The sequence below is a fragment of the Microcaecilia unicolor genome, chromosome 2, assembly GCF_901765095.1.
Source record: "Microcaecilia unicolor chromosome 2, aMicUni1.1, whole genome shotgun sequence".
Classification (NCBI taxonomy): domain Eukaryota; kingdom Metazoa; phylum Chordata; class Amphibia; order Gymnophiona; family Siphonopidae; genus Microcaecilia; species Microcaecilia unicolor.
Window position 1 is genome coordinate 325194119 of NC_044032.1, and position 24701 is coordinate 325218819.

Consider the following 24701-nt stretch of genomic DNA (forward strand, 5'->3'; position numbering starts at 1 on the left):
TGTTCAAGTATCAAAAGGGGGGAATTGTAGGAGTGCACCACTGGACCTTGGACACGAATGGACCATCAGGACCAGCTCAAGCTTTATGGATAATACACATGGACTTTGCCTTCTGCAGAATACCTCAGCTTTTGCCTCTCTTGGCATGCTCTATACTTAATGGAGTGAACTTTTACTGTGCCTTAACCACAAGCTGTCAGCTACGGCTGTGTTTGTTCCTATCTGTATGAGACAGGATGCAGGTGCATTAGATAAGCTGCTTGTAACAGTAACTGCCAAGGCTTGCACACAGACTCTCCGCCTGCAAGTAGGAGCCACATGAATAGATAGCCTTGGAGGTTGTTGCCAACCCCCACCCTGCATCTCTGAGCCTAACGAACCTTATCTCCTCAGCCATAAAGAAGCATTGTGCTATGTGTGTGTGTAGAGAAGAATGTTAGGTTTCGCTTCCTTGGCCAGTACCGTTTCAGTATTATGACGTGTGTATGTGCTGTGAACTACAAATGTGTACTGTAAGAACTACTCAGGGTTACTGCGCATGCCAAGTGTGATGTATAAGATGCCTAGTGCGCAGGCCCAGCAGGGATGTATAAATGTAAGTGTCAGATGATTTCTGACACACAGTATTCTGAGATTGTACTCGGTGCTGTGCATTGCTAGCAATAAAAGCTGTTTTGTTTTGGAACCAATTTGCCTTTCGTCTCCTGTTTTCCGAACCCGTTTCAGAAGGATGTTTTGGCCTCTGAAAGCTAAATCTATTAGTCCAATAAAATGGTATTATTTTATTTTCTATATTTGTTTTATTTCTATTTGTTAATTTGTAAAGTGGTGATTGGTATTTGTTAGTATTTTTTTTCAAATTTATATCTGCTGTCTCTATATTTTGCACAGTACTAGGGGACATTTTCTGTTTCTGTGGTGTTGCATTGCATGCAGAGTCTGGCATCTTGGGGGTTAAGTTTAATTTTTGTCTAAATAGAAAGTTTAAATATTACTACTTATTCTATAGTGGATTAGGGTGTATCTGTGTTTGTGAAAAAGACATGGCTTTCAGTTGGCATTGACTGTGCAGGACAGACGATCTGTACTATTCTGTCTGGTTTCATTTTGCAATAGGTGAATTGATGTTCTAGTGCTCACTGTAGTGTTTTAAGATGTTTTCCTTTTCTTTGTGTGATTCGTAGAAATGATTGCTTATGGTATGGTAGAATTGCTCTATAGGTCCTGAGAGTTTTGTATTCTCGGCATATCTAGTACTGGATTTTGGAGGGGGGTATTAAAAAATGACCGGGAGGGGGGCCTTGGAGCTGGGAGGGAGGGAGGCCTTGGAGCTGGGGGGGGGAGGGAAGGGAGGGGTGGCCGGTCCTGGAGCTAGGGTGGGGGCGGAGCAAGGATGGGGGCAGGGCTAGGGTGGGGTCCCATCAAATTGGTCTGCATAGGGCCCCGCATTTGCTAAGACCGGCCCTGCAGATGGCTCATACAAACTGCACACGAAGTATGTGCTAAAATACAGGATCAGGACTCTAGGTTACAACAAACTGAGAAGATAATTCAGAAATTAGATGCCGAAGTGCAGATAATATGGAAGTGGCCCTTATTAAAGATACTTTAACTGTATATAGGAACCTGTCTATAACAAAGGGGAAATGGGAGTGTCATAAATTCTATTGGTGAGAACACCAAAATAGAACCACACTTTAGGCAGGAAATTCTGAAAATATAAAAGGGAGAAGCCCAGTTTTAAAATTAATATCTGTTGGCTTTAGCCTCCCAAAAAAGGCATCACTATGGGGTGGCATGTTCTTCCCCCAAAATTGCCTAGCCACCTCAAAATCTGCACACTTCTCCAGACATACCAAGTCACACGCATTTTGTGTGTGACACCCGCATTGGGCCTCTGACTCCAGCTCACAAGACAAAGCCCCCTCCTCTCATGCATTGAGAGGAGGCGACTTTAGCATCTGGTCAGGCAGCAGGGATCCCCAGCCACTGCTGCCCACGCTCCACAAATTAAAATGGTGGGCCGCAAACTCTCGCGAGACTACAGCGAGAGACCGCTGCCACCATTTTAAACTATGGAGCGAAGCTGGTGCGGGCAGCAGTGGCATTGCAGCTCAGCAAGCGGCGGCTAGGAATGTGTGAAGGGGAAATCAGATGGACATGCTGGGCATGAAGGGGAGATTAAGGGACATGCTGGGCATGGAGGAAGGTGGTAAAGGAGATAGACGGACACACTGGGCAAGGTTGAAGGTGGGAAAGGAAGATCAGGGTGACATTCTGGATATGGAGGAAGGGAAGGAGGGACTGGAGGAGACATTGGAGGAATGTGCTGGACATGGTGGAAGGGATGTTTGAGGTCATGCAGAGCATAGGGGAATGTGATTGAGGAATATTCTAGGTATGGAGGGTTGATTGGGAGGGGGGAAAGAATAGAGCCACCGCATTATCGCTGGGGGGGAGGGAGGAGGGAAGGATAGAGACTAAACAGGAGAAGGGGAGGGAAGGGAAGAAGAGAGATGCCAGACCATGGGAAGGGGGAGGGAAGGGAGTGAGATATGCCATACACGAAAGAGGGGGAGAGTTAGAGAATGCAGGACCTGCGGAGAAAGGGAGGGAAATACAGGAATGGGGGTAGAAGAGTGAGAGAAGGAAATGAAATATGGCTGAGTTCTGTGAGAGAAGAAGGAAGAGAAATAGATAGTGGACCCATGAGACGTGGGGTCAGGGGCAGGAAAGAGAGGGACCTTTCCTGAATTCCTGGGGAGGAAGGCATAAGGAAGGGAGGAGAGATGCTGGATAGGTGGGTAGGGGATAGGGACACACAGGAATGATGACATATGAGGGGTGATGGGATCAAAGAATGATGCTACTTGATAGGGCAAGAATACAGAAACAGAGCAGAGGAATACTTAACATGGTGGGAGGATAGGAGCAGGGACACAGGAAATACTAAACAGAGTGATAGTGACACAGAGGGAAGATGGATAGTGGACATGTACAGAGAAGAAATGTCAAATGGACCCTGGCAAGAGAGATAAGAGAAGACAGAGGAAAGCAGAAACCAGAGACTCGGACCACCATGATGAGGAAAATTAAATGACCAGATAAAGGTAGAAAAAATAATTTTATTTTCAATTTATTGATTGAAATATGTCAGTTTTTGGAATGTGCATGATCTGCCCTAACTAGTTTTAGACATGACTGGGGCCCGCGAGAAAAATCTCACTCATTTGGCCTTCAACCTCCAGCACTGAGGTCGTAAACCTCCAGCATTGGGATGGACCACCCTTGGTGTCTCTGCTTCTCCCATGAGCCTGGCATCACCTCCTCAACTTTCTCCCTTCCCGTGGGCCCTACAAACTTGCAGGGTTTGCTGGCACTTCTGGCAGCAATTACAACAGGCTCTCTCCAGCAGCTCCAAGGCTTTCCCTCTGCCAAGTCCTTCTCATGCGGCAACCAGAAGCTGAGATGGAGGGAAGGACCCTGAGGCTGGCTGGGGAAAGCTTGTTGGACTCACTGCCGGCAGTGTCGACAAACTCTGCAAGTTTATAGGGCCCGTGGGGAGGGAAGGAGGTGATGTCAGACCCGGGGGGGGGGGGGGGGGGGGGGGAGAAGCTGCCCATGGTGGTATGGAAGGGAAGGGAGAGAGGACAAGCTGCCATAAGCACATAAGCACTGCCACGCTGGGAAAAGACCAAAGGTCCATCAAGCCCAGCACTCCGTCTCCGATAGCGGCCAATCCAGGCCCCAAGAACCTGGCAAAACCCCAAAATTGAATAACGATCAATGGACGTTTCCTTCAGGAATCTGTCAAGACCCCCTTTAAACTCAGCAAGGCCAGCTGCTGTCACTACCTTCTCTGGCAATGAGTTCCAGAGTCTAACCACACGCTGAGTAAAGAAAAACTTTCTCCAATTTGTTTTAAACCTACCACATTCTAATTTCATCTTGTGCCCCCTGGTTCTATTATTGTTAGAAAGCGTAAACAAACGCTTCACATCTGTCCGCTCTACCCCACTCATTATTTTGTAGACCTCTATCATATCATCCCTCAGCCGCCTTTTCTCCAGGCTAAAGAGTCCTAGCCTTCTTAACCTCTCCTCATAAAGTAGTCGTCCCATCCCTTTTATCATTTTCATCACCCTTCTCTGCACCTTCTCCAATTTCTTTATATCTTTTATGAGATGAGGCGACCAGAACTGAACACAATACTCCAGGTGCGGTCGCACCATGGAGCGATATAACGGCATTATAACATCCTCATTTTTGTTTTCCATCCCTTTTCTAATAATACTCAACATTCTGTTCGCCTTCTTAGCCGCTGCAGCACATTGAGCGGAAGATTTCAACGTCCTATCCACGATGACTCCCAGATCCCTTTCTCGGTCCGTAACTCCTAAAGCAGAACCTTGCATGACATAGCCATAATTCGGGTTCCTCCTTCCCACGTGCATCACTTTGCACTTGTCAACGTTGAACTTCATCTGCCATTTGGACGCCCAATCCCCCTGTCTCACGAGGTCCTCTTGTAATCTTTCACACTCCTCCCGTGACGAGACGACCCTGGATAACTTTGAGGCATATTTTCAAAGCACTTAGCCTTCCAAAGTTCCATAGAAACCTATGGAACTTAGCCTCCCAAAGTGCTTTGAAAATATGTCTCTTAGTGTCATCTGCGAATTTAATTACCTCACTAGTTACTCCCATTTCAAGGTCATTTATAAATATGTTAAAAAGCAGCGGTCCCAGTTAAAAGCAACACTGGCCACTTTTAGCGTGGCTTAGTAAAAGGACCCCATATTGTAGTCATACTTTTATACAGTAACCCATAGCTCATGTCCAACTTCTCCCATCTCTAAAGATCATACATAGTAGCATAGTAGATGATGGCAGATAAAGACCTGTACAGTCCATCTAGTCTGCCCAACAAGATAAACTCATTACATAAGATATGATGTGATACTTCATATGTATACCTGATCTTGATTTGTCCTGGCAGGGCAACAGAAGAACAGTATCCTTTGTGGTCAAACAGATGAAATGGTCACAACAAGGGAAAGGGCAGCAGACGATGTCCAAACTAACACCTTAGTGCCTTCCTCAGGAGTCTTTGGTAGGATGTATACTGATGTAAAGCTAAGCCCAATATGGTGTAGGTGATGTTCGATATCTTTTTTTTTTTGTTACATTTGTACCCCGCACTTTCCCACTCATGGCAGGCTCAATGCGGCTTACATGGGGCAATGGAGGGTTAAGTGACTTGCCCAGAGTCACAAGGAGCTGCCTGTGCCTGAAGTGGGAATCGAACTCAGTTACTCAGTTCTCCAGGACCAAAGTCCACCACCCTAACCACTAGGCCACTTAAAAAAAAAACCTTGTGGAATGCTTGAACTCTCTAGGAATGCAACCCCCCCCCCCTACAATTTGATCCATTCTATCATTGCGATATAATTTGCACCCTGATAAAACAGTGCCCCAATGATTGTCCTCCTTCTACCAGGTCTCTGAGATGTCTATTATATCTACCTCTTCTCTTAGTGCTATATACTCCAACTCTCCCATCTTATTTTTTAGGCTTCTAGCATTTGAATATAGACACTTCAAATTATGTTTTTTCCTTGCATCTGCAAGCTGCTTTGAAGTTGATGGGGATAATTTGCATCCTTTACTCTGTTCTCCCAGTAAACACTCCTGGATTTCTTTCCCCATTATTGAAACCTCTCTATCGGGATTCCCTAAAGAACCTGTTTCAATTGTATCCTTCAAAGATACTCCTGGGTGACTGTTGGCTCATCTCCCCATTTTAGTTTAAAAACTGCTCTCTTCTTTTTAAATGTTAGTGTCAGCAGCCTGGTTCCATCCCAGTTAAGGTGGAGCCCATCCTTTCAGAACAGGCTCCCTCTTTCTCAGAATGTTGCCTAGTTCCTAACAAATCTAAATCCCTCATCCCTGTACCATCATCTCAACCACACATTGAGACTGCAGAGCAATGTCTGCCTTTTGGGTCCTGCACGTGGAACAAGGAGTATTTCTGAAAATGCTACCCTTGAGGATCTGAATTTCAGCTTTCCACCTAACAGCCTAAATTTCACTTCCAGAAACTCCCTTCCATATTTTCCTATGTCATTGGTACGCACATGTACCAAGACAGCTGGCTCCTATCTAAAATCCTATATAGGTGATGCATGAGGTGTGCCACCTTCACTCCAGGCAGGCAAGTGACAAGGTGATCCTCATGTCCAGGAGCCACCCAGCTATCTACATGCCTAATTACTGAATCACCAACTACAACAGCTGTCCTAACTCTTCCCTCCTGGGCAGAAGCTCCAGGAGACACATCCTCAGTGCGAGAGGATATTGCATCCCCTGGTGGGCAGGTCCTGGTTACAGGATTACTTCCTACTTCAACAGGGTGATGCTCTCCTTTTAGAAGACGTTCCTTCTCCAAGGCAGCACAGGGGCTCCTCTACAATGTCTCTGTAGGCCTCCTCTATGTATCTTTCTGTCTCCCTCAGCTCCTCCAAGTCTGCTACTCTAGCCTCAAGAGAATAGACTCATTCTCCGAGAGCTACGAGCTCTTTGCATCAAGCACACATATATAACCTCTCACCAACTGGAAGATAATCATACACGTGACACTCAATGCAAAAGACTGGATAGCATCTCTCTTGCTGCTGTCTGCATGTTAGTATTATCGTATTGTTTAATTAAAACTTCATAAGGTACTGGGGATATTAGATAAATATAAGAAGCCTTATGATTATATGGTATATTGTGTGATTTATTTAGTGTTTGCATCTCAGAAACTAATTAAATGTAAGCAAAACTCTAATGAAAATTCCCCTCTTGTTATCTTAATTAGAATAATTGACTGTAAGTTAAGAGTATAAATGAAGTGATGTGTTAAGGGATGGGTGAGAGTTGTGGAGGGTGGCTAAAAGGACCAGAGAGTGGGAATTGTTTACACCCCTGAATTAATTCAGTGGTGAGTTGCGGGGAGAATTTAATCCCCAGACTATGTCAGTGCTCACACAGCCTTATTCCTGCTACCAAGTGCAGAGGAGAATTGCAGGCTAGGAGTTCTTCCAGGGGATCATAGGCACCCCGTATAAGAGGCTTGGGGAGGCTTAGCTGTGTGAACTTCCCCGCCCATGGGCATTGCCCCCTCCCCCCCCCCCCCGAAACGTAGCCACTTTCCCTCCACCCAACACAAACCCAGATCTGCGAAGTCGGGAGACTCCCGCCAAAGCGGGAAAGTCTCCGCTTCTCCTCTTCGGCGTGAGTCGCGCCACAAAACAAAAAATGTAAAGCGGCAAGAGCGGGGCCGAAGTAGCCTTCAAGCATGGGCTGTCTGCGCTGCAGCTGCTCCTCTCTCTGCCCCTGGAGGAGCAGGAAGTTGACATCGACTTCCTGCTCTGCTCCGGGGACGGAGAGGAGCGGTTGCAGTGCCGGCAGCCCATGCTTGAAGGAAAGCTGCTACTGTTTGCAGTTCTCGTGTGCGGGCCGGCCCCTCTTCGGAGCAGTTCCTGCCCAATGCTCCTCCAATGCGGTTGCAGCTGCGTGGTGTCTCCCAGCTGATTCCTGCTTTAGGGGCATGTAAGTAACGCGTGTTACTTTTTTTTTTTTTTTGTCGGGGCGCTGCTGCTGCAGAGAAGCAGCAGTGGCCAACAATTTAATACCTGGTGGAAGGGTGATCGGGAGGCACTAGGCAGGTATGATGGGGAGAGAAGGAGGGGACATGGAGAAGGGCTGGAGTCCTGGAGAAAGGGAAAAGCTGCTGAAAATGAGGAGAAAGTGGGGGGGGGGGGGGGGGGGGAGGTGAAAGAGGGAAGACGCTGGAAGGAAGGGTAGGGAGAGAAACATTGAAGGATGGGGAGAGAGAGGGGGCATGATGAATGGAAAAGGGTAGAGAGAGAGACACTGGATGGAAGGAAGGGGATAGAGAGAGAGACACACTGGATGGAAGGAAGGGGATAGAGAGAGATACTGGATGGATCGGGAGAGAGGGGGGTAGACTTTGGATGGCAGGATCGGGAGAGGGGGTAGACGAATGGAAGGATATGGAGAGAAAGAGAGAAGAGGAAAACAGAAGGATGGGGAGATAAAAAAGGGAAAATGGATGGAAGGATGAGGAGAGAGGGGGTAGACGGGACAGGGGAGAGAAGAGAAATCACTGGACATGTAGGGGAGGGCAGAGGAGAGAGGAGAATTGCTAGATATGGAAGGATGGAGGGATCAGGGGAGAGAGGAGATTTGCTAGATGGATGGATGGAAGGGCCCGGGGAGAGAGGATATTTGCTAGATATGGATGGAGGGGAGGGGAGGGAGGAGAGTTGCTGGACATGGATGGATGAATGGAGGGGAGGGGAGTGAGGAGAAATGCTGAATTTAAGGACTGGATCGGAACACTTTGAGGACAGATGCTGCAACTGGAGGAAGGATAGGGACAGGGTGCCACAGATGCTAGACAGAACACATAAGGACACAGGAGGATGGTGGACATGGTGAGTGAAAGAATATCAAATGGAAAGAAGACACTGCATAAAACAGAAGACACTGGGACCAAAGCAAATAGATCAGACAACAAAGGTAGAAAAGAGTATTTTATTCAGAATGTATTAATTGGAATATGTCAGCTTTTGGAAATGTGCATCAGTGATATTTTGCATGTAAGTTTCAATTTCTCTAGTATTGCTGCATGCCGAGTCTGACTTCTTGAGGTAATTTTACAGTTCAATATTTTGCCTTCATATCTTTTGATTTCTAGTTCCTTTTGTCATATCAGTTGTCATGTGTTTTTCATGTGTGATCAAGGTGCAGTATTCTGCTAGCATGTAGTATTTGCAGCCCTTTTTTTTTTTCACTAGGTAGTGTACTGGTGTTTTAGAGCCCGGTGTAATTACAGTGCTGCCTTTCCATGCATAAGGTTGTAGCTCGTCCTGTCCTTAGAATTAGTGCTGTTATGGTTTGGTAAGGTTATGAGTGGGTTTTTGCACAAGTTTGTGTATAGTGTTTTTGCAGTGGAAAGATTGTGTGGTTTTATAATATTTTGGAGGATCTGATGTTGAATTGTTAAAGGTATTAATTGTGACTATTTTACTTTTATTTATTTTTCCTGTGTGTTGTCAGACAATTATGGATGTAAGCCCCACCCCCGGCACCACCCATAACCCCGCCCCCTTTAGCCTCCCCAAACAGTTGGGCCACCGACCACCTATGCAGGGGATTATATGTAGTTACCATATTTTCTGTGCATGGTTTGGTAATCCAAAATATATATGTATTTCCTTTTCTACAAAGTGAATATCATATATTTTCAAAAATCTCCCCATCAGCATTTACATCTGCTCCAAGACAGGTATGTCAGCTACTTGCTCGTTGAACCTGAGATCTCCACCAGTGATTAAGGGGCAATTTAACTTACGTCTGGGGTGTCTAAAAGCCAACTCAAAAAAATAAAAACTAAAACAAGTAGTTATTTCACTTGGACCTTTTTATGGTCTCCTCTTGTATGCATTATTTTGTGAAATCTGACACACACATGTGGCAAACATACATATATGTATATCTATAACACTCTTCTCAAGGCTGACAATAAATTACCACAATTTATTCAGCTGTTGTACAGCAATAGTGTGATTTGCTTCTTGGAAAGTGGGATACCTGCTGGTGACACTGAAAATGACAGTGCAAATTAAAGGTGATTTAATCAAGGCACATTGATACAGCTACAACGAAACTCTGGCCATAGTTGGTGTGGTTTGCAGCACAAGTTTAAAGAAGCATATTTCTTTTGAAAAAGCTAATTTTTTTGCACTTTTTTCAACTGGGTTTAGCAGTGCATTTTTTCTAGCTAAAAAGGTGCCGGTACTCAAATGCCAGGCCACCCTTCAAGGGTGGGGTGATCACTGAAGGACCCACCCCATAATAACCAGGCCCCTTGCAACCAGTCACAGAATCTATGACAAGGGAAAGGGAAATGGGACTTGATATACCACCGTTCTGAGGTTTTTGCAACTACATTCAAAGCGGTTTACATATATTCAGGTACTTATTTTGTACCAGAGGCAATGGAGGGTTAAGTGACTTGCCCACAGTCACAAGGAGCTGCAGTGGGAATTGAAATCAATTCCCCAGGATCAAAGTCCACTGTACTAACCATTAGGCTACTCCTCCACTCCAAGGTAGAATTGGTGTGTAGAGCCTGAGCTCTTTCATTAAAACTTGGGGTCCATGGGAGGAGTGGCCTAGTGGTTAGGGTGGTGGACTTTGGTCCTGGGGAACTGAGGAACTGAGTTTGATTCCCACTTCAGGCACAGGCAGCTCCTTGTGACTCTGGGCAAGTCACTTAACCCTCCATTGCCCCAGTTCAAATAAGTACCTGTATACAATATGTAAGCCGCATTGAGCCTGCCATGAGTGGGAAAAAGCGCGGGGTACAAATGTAACAAAAATAAATAAATTTTAGCAGACAATGGAAAAGGTGCCAGTACCCCCAACTACCCCCTCAAAAAAGCCCTGAGGTTTAGTAACCTGAAGTAGGGGTAACCAGCAAACATCAATACAGCAGTCTGTTTACTAAGCCACGCTAGCGGCTTCTGCACAGCATTGCTGACACAGCCCATTCAAAGTGAATGGGCTGTGTCAGCACTAGTGCACAGCCAGCCACACTAGCAGCTTAGTAAACCCCAGGATTCGTGATTTAAAGAATAAAGGGATTTTTTTATGCCTATGACTGGATTCACCAAATAACTCCTGTCACTATATACACAAAAGGAAAGTGCAGGTTGGGTTCTGAGGGTTTTTCCTCTGTATGCTAATCACAATGCTGTATAATAGCTGAATAAATTGATTGTTAATTTATTGTCTGTCTTGAGAAGAGTGTTTTTGATATATGTATAGGGTCTCTACTTTCCTTTGAGAAGTTATTTGGTACTGAAAACATACATACAGTGGTGGAAATAAGTATTTGATCCCTTGCTGATTTTGTAAGTTTGCCCACTGACAAAGACATGAGCAGCCCATAATTGAAGGGTAGGTTATTGGTAACAGTGAGAGATAGCACATCACAAATTAAATCCGGAAAATCACATTGTGGAAAGTATATGAATTTATTTGCATTCTGCAGAGGGAAATAAGTATTTGATCCCCCACCAACCAGTAAGAGATCTGGCCCCTACAGACCAGGTAGATGCTCCAAATCAACTCGTTACCTGCATGACAGACAGCTGTCGGCAATGGTCACCTGTATGAAAGACACCTGTCCACAGACTCAGTGAATCAGTCAGACTCTAACCTCTACAAAATGGCCAAGAGCAAGGAGCTGTCTAAGGATGTCAGGGACAAGATCATACACCTGCACAAGGCTGGAATGGGCTACAAAACCATCAGTAAGACGCTGGGCGAGAAGGAGACAACTGTTGGTGCCATAGTAAGAAAATGGAAGAAGTACAAAATGACTGTCAATCGACAAAGATCTGGGGCTCCACGCAAAATCTCACCTCGTGGGGTATCCTTGATCATGAGGAAGGTTAGAAATCAGCCTACAACTACAAGGGGGGAACTTGTCAATGATCTCAAGGCAGCTGGGACCACTGTCACCACGAAAACCATTGGTAACACATTACGACATAACGGATTGCAATCCTGCAGTGCCCGCAAGGTCCCCCTGCTCCGGAAGGCACATGTGACGGCCCGTCTGAAGTTTGCCAGTGAACACCTGGATGATGCCGAGAGTGATTGGGAGAAGGTGCTGTGGTCAGATGAGACAAAATTGAGCTCTTTGGCATGAACTCAACTCGCCGTGTTTGGAGGAAGAGAAATGCTGCCTATGACCCAAAGAACACCGTCCCCACTGTCAAGCATGGAGGTGGAAATGTTATGTTTTGGGGGTGTTTCTCTGCTAAGGGCACAGGACTACTTCACCGCATCAATGGGAGAATGGATGGGGCCATGTACCGTACAATTCTGAGTGACAACCTCCTTCCCTCCGCCAGGGCCTTAAAAATGGGTCGTGGCTGGGTCTTCCAGCACGACAATGACCCAAAACATACAGCCAAGGCAACAAAGGAGTGGCTCAGGAAGAAGCACATTAGGGTCATGGAGTGGCCTAGCCAGTCACCAGACCTTAATCCCATTGAAAACTTATGGAGGGAGCTGAAGCTGCGAGTTGCCAAGCGACAGCCCAGAACTCTTAATGATTTAGAGATGATCTGCAAAGAGGAGTGGACCAAAATTCCTCCTGACATGTGTGCAAACCTCATCATCAACTACAGAAAACGTCTGACCGCTGTGCTTGCCAACAAGGGTTTTGCCACCAAGTATTAGGTCTTGTTTGCCAGAGGGATTAAATACTTATTTCCCTCTGCAGAATGCAAATAAATTCATATACTTTCCACAATGTGATTTTCCGGATTTAATTTGTGATGTGCTATCTCTCACTGTTACCAATAACCTACCCTTCAATTATGGGCTGCTCATGTCTTTGTCAGTGGGCAAACTTACAAAATCAGCAAGGGATCAAATACTTATTTCCACCACTGTATATGTTGCATGACTAAAACTTACAAAGCCCCACAAGATGTTGCTCTTTTTTCGTCTTCTTTCTAAAATGGCAGTTGCTGCTGAATATGTTGGCAAAATAGATGTGTATTTCCCAGAATCCTTATGTATGAGCTTCATGTTCAAAAGAGCTTTTTGTAAAATACTCAGGAATTATTAGAATGTCCCAACTCCTACCTATATGCAAAATCAGCATACCTGTGGTAGAAAGTGTTCCTGCTCTAGCACCAGTTTTATAAAGCGGTGACTGATATAGTGATAGACTTGCTTGATAGTTCTGGCGGGGCTCAAAATGTACAACTGGTAGCATTGGATTCATTTGACCAGGCAAGGCATCTTCTATAACCATGAGTTCATCATCCCAACGATAACCATCCATGTACATTCCATGTACTAGTACACCATCTTCCGGGAAAGGCAGCTATAGAAATCAACAACATGGATACATATTTGTTTTCTATAGGTTAAAAATGCAATGAAAAACCTCTTGTCCTGTTGCTAGAAAATACAATGAAAAGAAGCCCATGAAATTTTTTTTTTAATTTCCTTTTTTGAGAAGAAGAGTGTGGTAGCCGTGTTAGTCCACTCTTAAGGTTATCAATAGAAATCAAACAAAATAAAACATGGAAAAGAAAATAAGATGATACCTTTTTATTGGACATAACTTAATACATTTCTTGATTAGCTTTCGAAGGTTGCCCTTCTTCGTCAGATCGGAAATAAGCAAATGTGCTAGCTGACAGTGTATATAAGTGAAAACATTCAAGCATTACTATGACAGTCTGACAGGGTGGGAGGATGGGGGTGGGTAGGAGGTATGCATGGGGACATCAAAGCATATCATTGATATTCTAACAGGATGGGTGTGGGTAGGTGAGGGGTGGAGAGAAATACAGCTTTATGGTTTATAATGGGCTAGGAACCCCAGATCCTTGTTAAGTCCTTTCTGTTGGGTGTTAAAATATTCAATCATTCTGACTTCAAAGGACTTACGTTCTTGTATGGCTTTAAAGTTACCTTTCAGGATTCTCACTGTGAAGTCACTGGTACAGTGTCCTGGTCCTGTAAAATGCTGACCAATGATTGAATATTTTAACACCCAACAGAAAGGACTTAACAAGGATCTGGGGTTCCTAGCCCATTATAAACCATAAAGCTGTATTTCTCTCCACCCCTCACCTATCCACACCCATCCTGTTAGAATATCAATGATATGCTTTGATGTCCCCATGCATACCTCCTACCCACCCCCATCCTCCCACCCTGTCAGACTGTCATAGTAATGCTTGAATGTTTTCACTTATATACACTGTCAGCTAGCACATTTGCTTATTTCCAATCTGACGAAGAAGGGCAACCTTCGAAAGCTAATCAAGAAATGTATTAAGTTATGTCCAATAAAAAAGGTATCATCTTATTTTCTTTTCCATGTTTTATTTTGTTTGATTTCTATTGATAACTTTTTGAGAACAAACTTCTCCCCTCCAAATATAAAAAAATGAACAGCCTTTCCATATGTCTCTAACTGACCACTTACCCCAATTAGTCTGTGGAGTTGCAGTATATTATTTTTGTTTATTCAAGCATTTTCTTAACCACTATCACCAAAGCAGTTTAGAAAAATAAAATACAGACAATAAAATAAAGGAAGCATAAGGAAAGAAGTCTCTGCTAGAAACCTGTCATACCCTATGCAAAGAAAAGCATCTTTAACCCAGCTTTAAACTTTATGTATGAGGAGCCTCCAAAAAGATAGGCTAGAATAGAATTCCACAAGAAATGGGCTAAATAAAAGAAGGTGGCATGCTGAGAAGATAACAAAAGCTGTATATATAAGGAAAATAATAACTAGATAGGGCCTTTTCACTAAAACATGTTAGATTTTGCAGCTACCATGCCTTAATGCAAAGACCGTTTGGTAGGGAAATGTAACACAGCAGCTATTGGGGGTGTGCCTAGCATGCCATTTTGCTACTCCCTTATTTGGTTTTTGGTGTAGGTTTACTCCAAGAGAATAGTGCACCATAGTTGGGGCTTCTGGCTTTCAGCGATTTTTATTTCAGCAATCCACTGAATCCAAGGGGAGATCCGAGCTGCATGCAGTCATGTTCATTGTTGTTGCTACAAATGTCAGCAATTGAAACAACTGGTGCATGAATCCATGACATCCAGAAACCCTAACCATAAGAATGTAGATTGCTTCACCCCTACATACACACACACTATCCCCTTCCAACATCGTCCGTTGCCCTTCAGACCACCCTACTCCTTCAACACTCTCTCCTACACCAACTCATCCCTCTTCAACATTCACTCTCTCAGCTCATCTCCCCTCTCCCACATTTACATTGTGTTACCTCATTCTTCAACCCACCCCACACCAAATGCCTTCTTACCCAATCTGCCCCAGGTCATCACCTCTAATCTGCCCTTTCTAATCTGCCCTTTTGTTGTACACATTTCTCCATCCCATCTCCTCTATCTCACCTCCCCTTCCACAACATCCCCTTATCCTATGTTGTCCTCACATCATACACCTTTGTCTCCCCTAGCTTATCTCTCCTTCCATATGTCCCCTTATCCTCTGTTGTCTCCAGAAATTTTCCTCCTGTGCACACTAATCTGCTACCCCCACATCTCATCTTCCACTCATTCCCTTACCCCTCTGTTGTCTCCAGCTTTTCCTCTACCCCAAATATACCATCTACCCCCTTATTTCCCCTTCCATACATGCTCTAGTTATCCAGTGCTTCCTCTTCCATTTTTCTTTAGTCCTTTAGCCCTCAATTTCTGCAGTACCTTTCCCAGCTTCTGTCCACAAACTCTGTTTCCACTAGCACTGCAGTTGTTCAAACACAGTTCCTGCCATGGCTTTCCTGCACTGTGCAGTGAGTGATCAAAATGATCCTTGAAATTCTACACTGTTCTCAAATCTAGCAAGAACAACCCAATACTGTAATGCTCAGTAGCACAGAACTCCTCCAGGAGTAAATACAATGGTGCCTTTTTTTTAAAAAGGAAAAAGGTACTGGTGCTCATTGTAGGCAGGGGTCACCATCTATGGCTCCGCCCTAAATAGTAGCCACACACACAGTAGCCACACCCCTTATACCAGCCATGGCGCATATAAATAGGCATCATTGAAATTTTATACTAATATAGGAGAAAAAAAATAACTTGTGATGTTTTTCATTATAAATAATTTCTGTAAGCTGTTACAGCTCCAGTATACCCAGTGCAAAATAAGACATCAGATGTAAATTCTCAAATTGGACATATTCCAAACACTAAAATGAAAATAAAATGATTTTTTCTCTTTGTTGTCTGGTGACTTTGTTTTTCTGATCATGGTGGCACTAGTCTCTAATTCTGCTGCTCTCTATCTGTTGTCTTAACTCCGTTTCCAGGGCTTCCTTCCCATTTATTTCTTTACTTTCCTCCTTTCTTCTTCATTTCTTGCCGTACATCCATAAGTAAAAGCTGGGTCCTCCATGGAATTGACTGGAGGAGGTATAACATGGTTCCAGCTTTTGCCTATTTTCTCCATCCATATGAAGTTTTTCTCCTCTTCCCTTTCACTCATCTCCATCCATGTGCATCTTCTTTTCTCTTTCCTCCCCTCCATCCATGTCCAGCATTTCTCCTCTCTCCCCTGCCCTCCCCTCCATGTCCAGTGATTCTCTCTTCCCTCCCTTCCCCCTCCATGTCCAGCATGTCTTCTCTCTCCCCTGCCTTCCCTTGCCATCCATGTCCAGCGATTCTTCTCTGTCCCATCCTCCCCTCTCATCCATTTCCAACGATTCTCCTTCCCCAGTCCTCCCCTGCCATTCATGTCCAGAAATTCTCCTCTACCCCTACTCTCCTGCTATCCATGTCCAATGATTCTCCCTCTCTCCCGAACCATCCTCCTTCTGCTGCCTGCCAGCCCCCTTCCCCCATCTGAGATCCCCCCTTTTCAGTCCCCCCCCAACCCAGTCCTCATCTGCTTTCCCTCAGCTCAATGGACAGCCCCCTTCTCTCTGCCACCCAGCCCCTGCATTTTTAAAATCTCTGAATCAGCAGCGCAGCGCCTCGCATCTTCAAAACAAGCAGATCGCCTCGGGCCTTCCCTCACTGTGTCCCACCCTCATGGAAATAGGAAGTTACATCAGAGGAGTGCGGGACACAGTGAGGGAAGGCCCAAGGGGATCTGCTTGTTTTGCAGGCTTGAGGTGCTGTGCTGCCGATTCAGAGATTTTCAGTAAGCCACTGCTCGAGAGGAAAAAAAAAAAAAGGTGAATGTTACTATTCAGTGAGCCCTGACTTCCTTCAAAAAGGTTCGAAGGTTCGTGGTGGTGAAGCCACCAAAATCGCTCCGGGCCCCGCCCTCAAGGGCGGAGCAATGGCAGAACAACGAAGGGGTTGGCAGGGAGGCGGGGGTTGGTGGGAAATTGCTCCGGGCCACGCCCTCACGTCAAACGTCATGATGTTTGGGGGTGGAGCTATGGCAGAACAACAAAGGGGTTGGCCAAGGAGGGGGGGGTGTTTGCGACGAAAAACCTTGCTAGCGCCCGTTTCATTTGCTCTGAAACGGGCCTCTTTTACTAGTGTATATATATATATATATATATATATATATATATATGCATATGCATATGCATGAGTAGTGCGCCCTACTTCTAGCATTTCTCCTCTCTCTCCCTCCTTTCATCCAGCAATTCTCCTGTTTCTCTCTCCATCTGACCAACCAAGGTCTCCTCTTTGCTCCCCTTCCTTCTCCCCAACAGCTTGTCTCTCCCCTGCCCTTTTCCATGTCCCCTCTTTCCATTCATCTTTCTCTCTGTACCCTTCTTCTATCCAGCATCCCAACTCTTTCTTTCCATCCAGCATGTCCCCTTTCTCTCTCTTCCTTCCATCAACATCTTCTCTCACTCTCCACCTTCTGTCCAGTGTCTCCCTCCTTTCATCCATCTCCTCTCTCTTCCTCCTTTCATCCAGTGTCTCCCCTTTTTCTGTCCCCATCCAACATCTTTGATCTCTCTCTCTCCCCCCCCCCCCATGCAACATACACCCTGACACACTATCTTCCTCCTCCCCTTCCAAACAAAATATTTTTCCTCCACCCCAGCATCCACGTACCTTAGTTCCCCAGGCACCCAAACGGCTGCTGAGATCAGCTCAACTGCATCCCTTCTACACGCTGCCACTGTGAGCAGCCTCAACAAAAGAAGAAAATGAAGTGCGGGGCCGCAGCAGCCTTCAGGCATGCGCTGTCGGTCTGCCGGTCCTCAGCCCTCGTCTGAACAGGAAATTGACGTTAGCGGGGACAGAGGACGGCAGAGCCGACAGCGCATGCCTGAAGGCTGCTGCGGTCCCGCGCTTCATTTTCTTCTTTTGCTGAGGCTGCTCACAGAGAAGCAGCGGCGGCAGAGGATCATCGCAGCGGCGGCAGGACTGCGGAAGATGACCTGCTAAAGCGGGAGTCTCCCGCTGAATGTGGGAGACTTGGCGGGCGGGCGGGCCTGAGCCAAGATTGGGTGGGCCCAGGCCCACCTGTAGCTACGCCCCTGGCCAGGACACCAACCGGGCACCCTAGGGGGCACTGCAGTGGACTTCACAAATTGTTCCCAGGTGCATAGCTCCCTTACCTTGGGTGCTGAGCCCACCCAACCCCCCCCAAAACCCACTACCCACAACTGTACAACACTACCGTAGCCCTTAGGGATGAAGGGGGGCACCTAGATGTGGATACAGTGGGTTTCGGGTGGGTTTTGGAGGGCTCACATTTACCACCACAAGTGTAACAGGTAGGGGGGGATGGGCCTGGGTCCGCCTGCCTGAAGTGCACTGCAGTACCCACTAAAAACTGCTCCAGGGACCTGCATAGTGTTGTGATGGAGCTGGGTATGACATTTGAGGCTGGAAAAAAAACGTTTTAATTTTTTTTTTGGGGTGGAAGAGGGTTGGTGACCACTGGGGGAGTAAGGGGAGGTGATCCCCAATTCCCTCCAGTGGACATCTGGTCAGTTTGGGCACCTTTTCAAGGCTTGGTCGTGAACAAAAAAGGGACCAAGTAAAGTCGGCCAAATGCTCGTCAGGGCCGGCTTTCTTTTTTCCATTATCGGCCGAGGCCAGCCATCTCTTAACCACGCCCCCGTCCCGCCTTCGGTACACTGCCAACACGCCCCCTTGAACTTTGGCCAGCCCTGTGACGGAAAGCAGTTGAAGCTGGCCAAAATCAGCTTTCGATTATACCGATTTGGCCGGCCTTAGGAGAAGGGAGGCCATCTCCTGATTTGTGTCGGAAGATGGCCACCCTTCTCCTTCGAAAATAAGCAGGATAGTCAAACAGACCACCAATAAAAACTGAATAATGCAAACACTAAATTCTAAATGGTTATGTAACATATCTAACCAAATGTAAATGTAAGCCACATTGAACAGACAACTAGATTTGAAAATGTGCGGTACAAATGCAGAAATAAATAAATAAATGATCTGAATCAAGTTTGGTTTTATGTGACTTACAGTGTAACAGAATCAGTTAACGTGGTTTACATAATAAGGAATAGCAATCTACAGGTTTACAGCGAAACAAGGACTTACTAAGATTGCAAATCAAATAGAGAAATGTAATTATCAGGGTTACAGAGTAACAGGGGATCTACTATGACAAAGGATCTATTGTGTTACAATTGCATTGTAACAGAAAGGCTAAAATCAACAGGGTAGCAGCGAAATTAGGAGATGTGGAAGGGCATAATTGAACGGCGCCGGCCATCTCCGGGGCCGGTGCCGTAAGTGGGCAGAGCCAACCATATTTTCAAAAAAATGGCCGGCCATCTTTTTCTTCGCTAATACGGTTGGGCACAGCCAAATGTCAGAGCTCGCCGGGTTTGAGATGGCCGGCATCGGTTTTCGGCCATAATGGAAAATAATGCTGGCTATCTCAAACACGGCCAAATCCAAGGCATTTGGTCATGGGAGGAGCCAGCATTTATAGTGCACTGGCCCCCTCACATGCCAGGACACCAACCGGGCACCCTAGGGGGCACTTCTAAAAATTAAAAAAAAGAGCTCCCAGGTGCATAGCTCCCTTCCTGTGGTTGTTTAGCCCCCCAAATACCCCCCCAAACCCACTCCCCATTACATCATTACCATAGCCCTAAGGGGTGAAGGGGGGCACCTACATGTGGGTACAATGGGTTTTGGGTGGATTTTGGAGGCCTCCCATTTATCACCACAAGTGTAACAGGTAGGGGGGGATGGGCCTGGGTCCACCTGTCTGAAGTGCACTGCACCCACTAAAAACTGCTCCAGGGACTTGCATACTGCTATCAGGGAGCTGGGTATGACATTTGAGGCTAGCATAGAGACTGGCAAAAAAGTTATTTTTTTGGGTGGGAGGGGGTTGGTGACCACTCGGGGAGGTCATCCCCGATTCCCTCCGGTGGTCATTTGGGGCTCCTTTTTGAAGCTTGGTTGTGAAAAAAAAGGGACCAAGTAAAGCCGTCAAAAAGCTCGTCAAGCCTGGCTTTTTTTTTCCATTATCGGGCGAAGCTGGCCATCTCATGAGCACGCCCCTGTCCCGCCCCCATCCTGCCTTCACTACCCTACTGACACGCCCCCTTGATGTTTCGCCAGCTCCGCGACGGAAAGCAGTTGGCGCCGGCCAAAATCGGCTTTTGATTATACCAATTTGGCCGGTTTCAGGAGATCGCTGGCCATCTCCCGATTTGTGTCGGAAGATGGTCAGCGATCACTTTCAAAAATGAGCTGGATAGTAATCAAGAGTCCATGGTGTAGTAGAGATCATACCGAATAATAGTGTAGCTGTGTGTTATTATGGAGAGCAAGATTCAGGATCTCGCAGACATGAACATGTCATTGTTGAGTCAGTTGAAGAGTGACTAGGAACCATGGTCAGGTTGTATGTTCAGTCTTCAGAGGCTTATCTTGTGTCAGTGAAAGATTTTGTGAGGAGGTATGATTTTAACATTTTGCAAAATGTATGGTAATCAGTTATCCTCCTAATGTTTGACAGTAAGGTGTTCCAGGCCTGGGTTGCGAGGTAGGAGAATCTTGTGTCGTAAAGAGATTTGTATATTACTCATTTACAGTGTACCTGAATGTAACTCAAAAAGCTGTGAGCAAAAACTAAATAAATAAGGTGCAAAAACCCAACCCTTGAAAAGAGACCGAAAAATAGTGAACTACGTGGAGGGGCATAATCGAAAGGGACGCCTAAGTTTTGCTGAGGACGTCCTCGCAAAACGTCCCGATGGAAGGGCGGGGAAACCCATATTATCAAAACAAGATGAACGTCCATCTTTCGTTTCGATAATACAGTCGGGGACGCCCAAATCCTGAAATTTAGGTCATCCTTAGAGATGGACATCCCTAGACTTGGTCGTTTCTGATTTTCAGCAATAATGGAAACCAAGGACGCCCATCTCAGAAACAACCAAATGCAAGCCCTTTGGTCATGGGAGGAGCCAGTATTCATAGTGCACTGGTCCCCCTCACATGCCAGGACACCAACCGGGCACCCTAGGGGCACTACAGTGAACTTCAGAAATTGCTCCCAGGTACATAGCTCCCTTACCTTGTGTGCTGAGCCCCCCAAAACCCACTACCCACAACTGTACACCACTACTATAGCCCTTACGGGTGAAGGGGGGCACCTAGATGTGGGTACAGTGGGTTTCTGGTGGGTTTTGGAGGGCTCACATTTACCACCACAAGTGTAACAGGTGTGGGGGGGGAATGGGCCTGGGTCCACCTGCCTGAAGTGCACTGCACCCATTAAAACTGCTCCAGGGACCTGCATACTGCTGTGATGGACCTGAGTATGACATTTGAGGCTGGTAAAAAATATTTTTAAAGATTTTTTTGAGGGTGGGAGGGGGTTAGTGACCACTGGGGGAGTAAGGGGAGGTCAGCCCCGATTCTCTCCGGTGGTCATCTGGTCAATTCGGGCACCTTTTAGTGCCTTGGTAAAAAAAAAAAAACTAGACCAGATAAAGTCGTCCAAGTGCTCATCAGGGACGTCCTTTATTTTCCATTATAGGTCAAGGACGTCCATGTGTTAGGAATGCCCAAGTCCCGCTTTGCTATGCCTCCAACATGCCCCTGTGAACTTTGGTCGTCCCTGCGACGGAAAGCAGTTGGGGACGCCCAAAATTGGCTTTCGATTATACCGATTTGGGCGACCCTGTGAGAAGGATGCCCATCTTCCGATTTGTGTCGAAAGATGGGAATCCTTCTCTTTTGAAAATGAGCCTGTTAATCTAACAAATGCATCTATATGATCAATAATAAACAGTTTGTATGAAGAATGGATATTATTTCAGAAGATCATTTTGGAAGCCCAGATAAAATATATTCCATGCGTTAAAAAGGTCAAAAGAAGGACAAGACAGTGGAAGCCAAAAGGACATCTTTTGGAAAAAGAAAAGCAGACCCTAATGAAGAAAATAAGCACAAACACTGGTGAATTAGATGTAAAAAAGTAACAAGACAGGTTTATCTAAAGCAAAAAAGCATATGAGAGAGACAGTTGAACCACTGGATGACCAACAGTTAAGGTAATAGCAGAAAAACTAAACAATTTCTTTCCTTGGTGTTTTCAAAGGAAGATGCAGGGGTCATACCCAAAGCAGAAACCTCATTTGACAGTAATGATTCAGAGCAACTAAAGCATATCACTGTAACTCTAGAAGATGTAATAGATCATAACGAAAAACTGAAGAATAACAAATCATCATGACCAGGCGGTATTCACCCCAGGTGGTACTGGGAGTTATGCAGGTGCCGGCCAATATTCAGTGCTGGCACATGCACAGCTAAATGGGAAAATTTAGAACCGCTTTTTATGCCAGTTAGCTATGTGAATGCTGGCACTGAATACTGATGGCATCAGCATAACTCCTGGCACTTCAGTAACACCCCTGTGCAGCCTGGCTCCAAAATGGCTGGTCAGTGCAGATATTCAGCGGCACTGCTTGGCTAAATGCCAATGAATATTGATGGTTAGCCAGCTCCAAGCGATTTATGCAGGCAGGAGCCTTTCCTATTCAGATTACTTTGAATATTGGGCAGTCTGTTTCTAACTTGATAAAAAAGCAATTTAAAATACCAAAGCATCCATGGGTAATTCCTCTCCAAAAGGCACTGTTTTTGAAGCTTCAGTTACCACTCTCTGATCACGGTAGGTAGAGATAACATTATAATAGAAGCTAAGATCATCTATTGGTAAGTTGTATTTTCGAGCATGATTCTGAAGGGTACCTGCCAAATAAAATATATCTATTAGCATATATACAAGGAGTACTGAAGTAAAGTATCCTGCTTCTCCTTGGCAACCAAAAGTTTTAGTTGAGTTTCTGTAAATCTTAACAAAAAGTTAATTCAATCAAATATTCAATTAATTAAACAAAAAATGAATGTGTTTTCAACCATTTTATTAATGACCAAAAATCATGTTAGAACAGCAACAATACATTTTCAATTTGTTTTTAACCCACCCTTCCCCTAACAAAAATAAGCCCCAATACAATCTTACTACTACTAATCATTTCTATAGCACTACTACAGGTACACAGTGGTGTACACATTATATACAGGTACTTTCTCTATCCATAGAGGGCTCACAATCTAAATGTTCATACCTGGGGCAATGGAGGGTTAAGTGACTTGGCCAAGGTCACAAGGAGCTGCAGTGAGAACTGAATCCTGGATGACAGGATCAAAGCCTGCTGTCAGTAACCATTAAGCCACTTCCTAAATTGCAAAGAGGATAGGGGGTGGGGGACAAAAGCTTAGGTGACTGTGCTGTGAGGTAGGGGAAGAAAGAGGGAGTAGAACTGTGCTGCAGGGAAGGGGGTGTGAGAGCAAGGAGTCTGTTAACATTAACAATAAATGTATATTCCATCATATACTGTTCGGTTCAGTGCGGATCACACATTAAAGAAGACTGAACATTTCCAGGAATAACAAAATATAAATAAGTTTTGATCTGTTTAAGAAACAGGTTACAGGAGATTTGGGACATCAAGAGATCTTTAATAGCCTTGTCCAAGCAAACCACTTGATATTTATTTTATTTATTTTATGGCATTTGTATCCCACATTATCCCACCTCTTTGCAGGCTCAATGTGGCTTACATTTCGTCATGGATACTGGAAGTAGCATTGAATATACATTTGGTTAACAGAGGGTTTTGTGTTACATGGTAGTAAGATAGATGAGGGCATTAGAGCAGAAAGACATAACACATTATAAGACAGTCTAGAAGTTTTAAGACTATACAGTTACACATGTTGAATTATACAATTACACATGCTGATCTTTGTGATATATCTTGTCGAAAAAGAAAGGTTTTCAATAGTTTGCGGAAATTGGTCAATTCATAGACCGTTTTCAGGTTACATGGCAGCGCGTTCCAAAATTGCGTGCTCGTATAGGAAAAGGTAGATGCATGCATTGATTTGTATTTCAGACCCTTGCATTTGGGAGGATGTAAATTAAGGAATGTGCGAGAGGATCTTTTTGCGTTCCTGGGTGGTAGGTCTATCAGGTCTGACATATAGGCTGGGGCATCACCATGGATGATCTTGTGGACCAGGGTGCAAAGTTCGAACGTGATTCCTTTAGTGGGAGCCAGTGTAATTTTTCCCACAAGGGTTTCACGCTTTCGTATTTTGGTGTGCCGAATATTAGTCTGGCTGCTGTATTCTGAGCTGTCTGGAGTTTTTAAAGAAAATTTAAACAGGACCCTGGCTTTCACAGGTAGCCAATGAAGCTTCATATAATAGCAGATACACTGTCAAACTTTTTAAAAGAAAATTAAACGTAACACTACAATCTGTACAGAGAGAAGTTTCTTCAGTATCTGTTTAAAAGCCCCCCAAATAGGCAATATTACAATAATTAAGCAAACTCAAAATTAAAGCTTGGATGATAAGTTGGAAATTATCTTGATCAAAATATTTCCGAATTCAACGCAAAATTACACAACAGAAAGATCTTTGTGTAAGAGTGTTAATTTGTGTCTCTAAGAATAATTTATTATCCAACCATACCTCCAAAATCTTAATGGATGGAGAAAACTGATACTGAGTCTTATCATAATACTCTTTTTCATCCATATCAGAACTAC

General features: G+C 45.0%; 1 protein-coding gene across 1 annotated transcript in view; it reads right to left on the minus strand.

Moving 5' to 3' along the window:
- Positions 1–24701, minus strand: part of DNAH6 (dynein axonemal heavy chain 6) — a 2906060-nt gene that overhangs the window by 67008 nt on the left and 2814351 nt on the right. Inside the window, exons 77-78 of the mRNA XM_030192089.1 lie at positions 22679–22830; positions 12760–12982 (exon numbers count right to left, since the gene is read on the minus strand). Of these exons, the coding sequence (XP_030047949.1) occupies positions 12760–12982; positions 22679–22830 (375 nt within the window). The remainder of the gene's footprint in view (positions 1–12759; positions 12983–22678; positions 22831–24701) is intronic.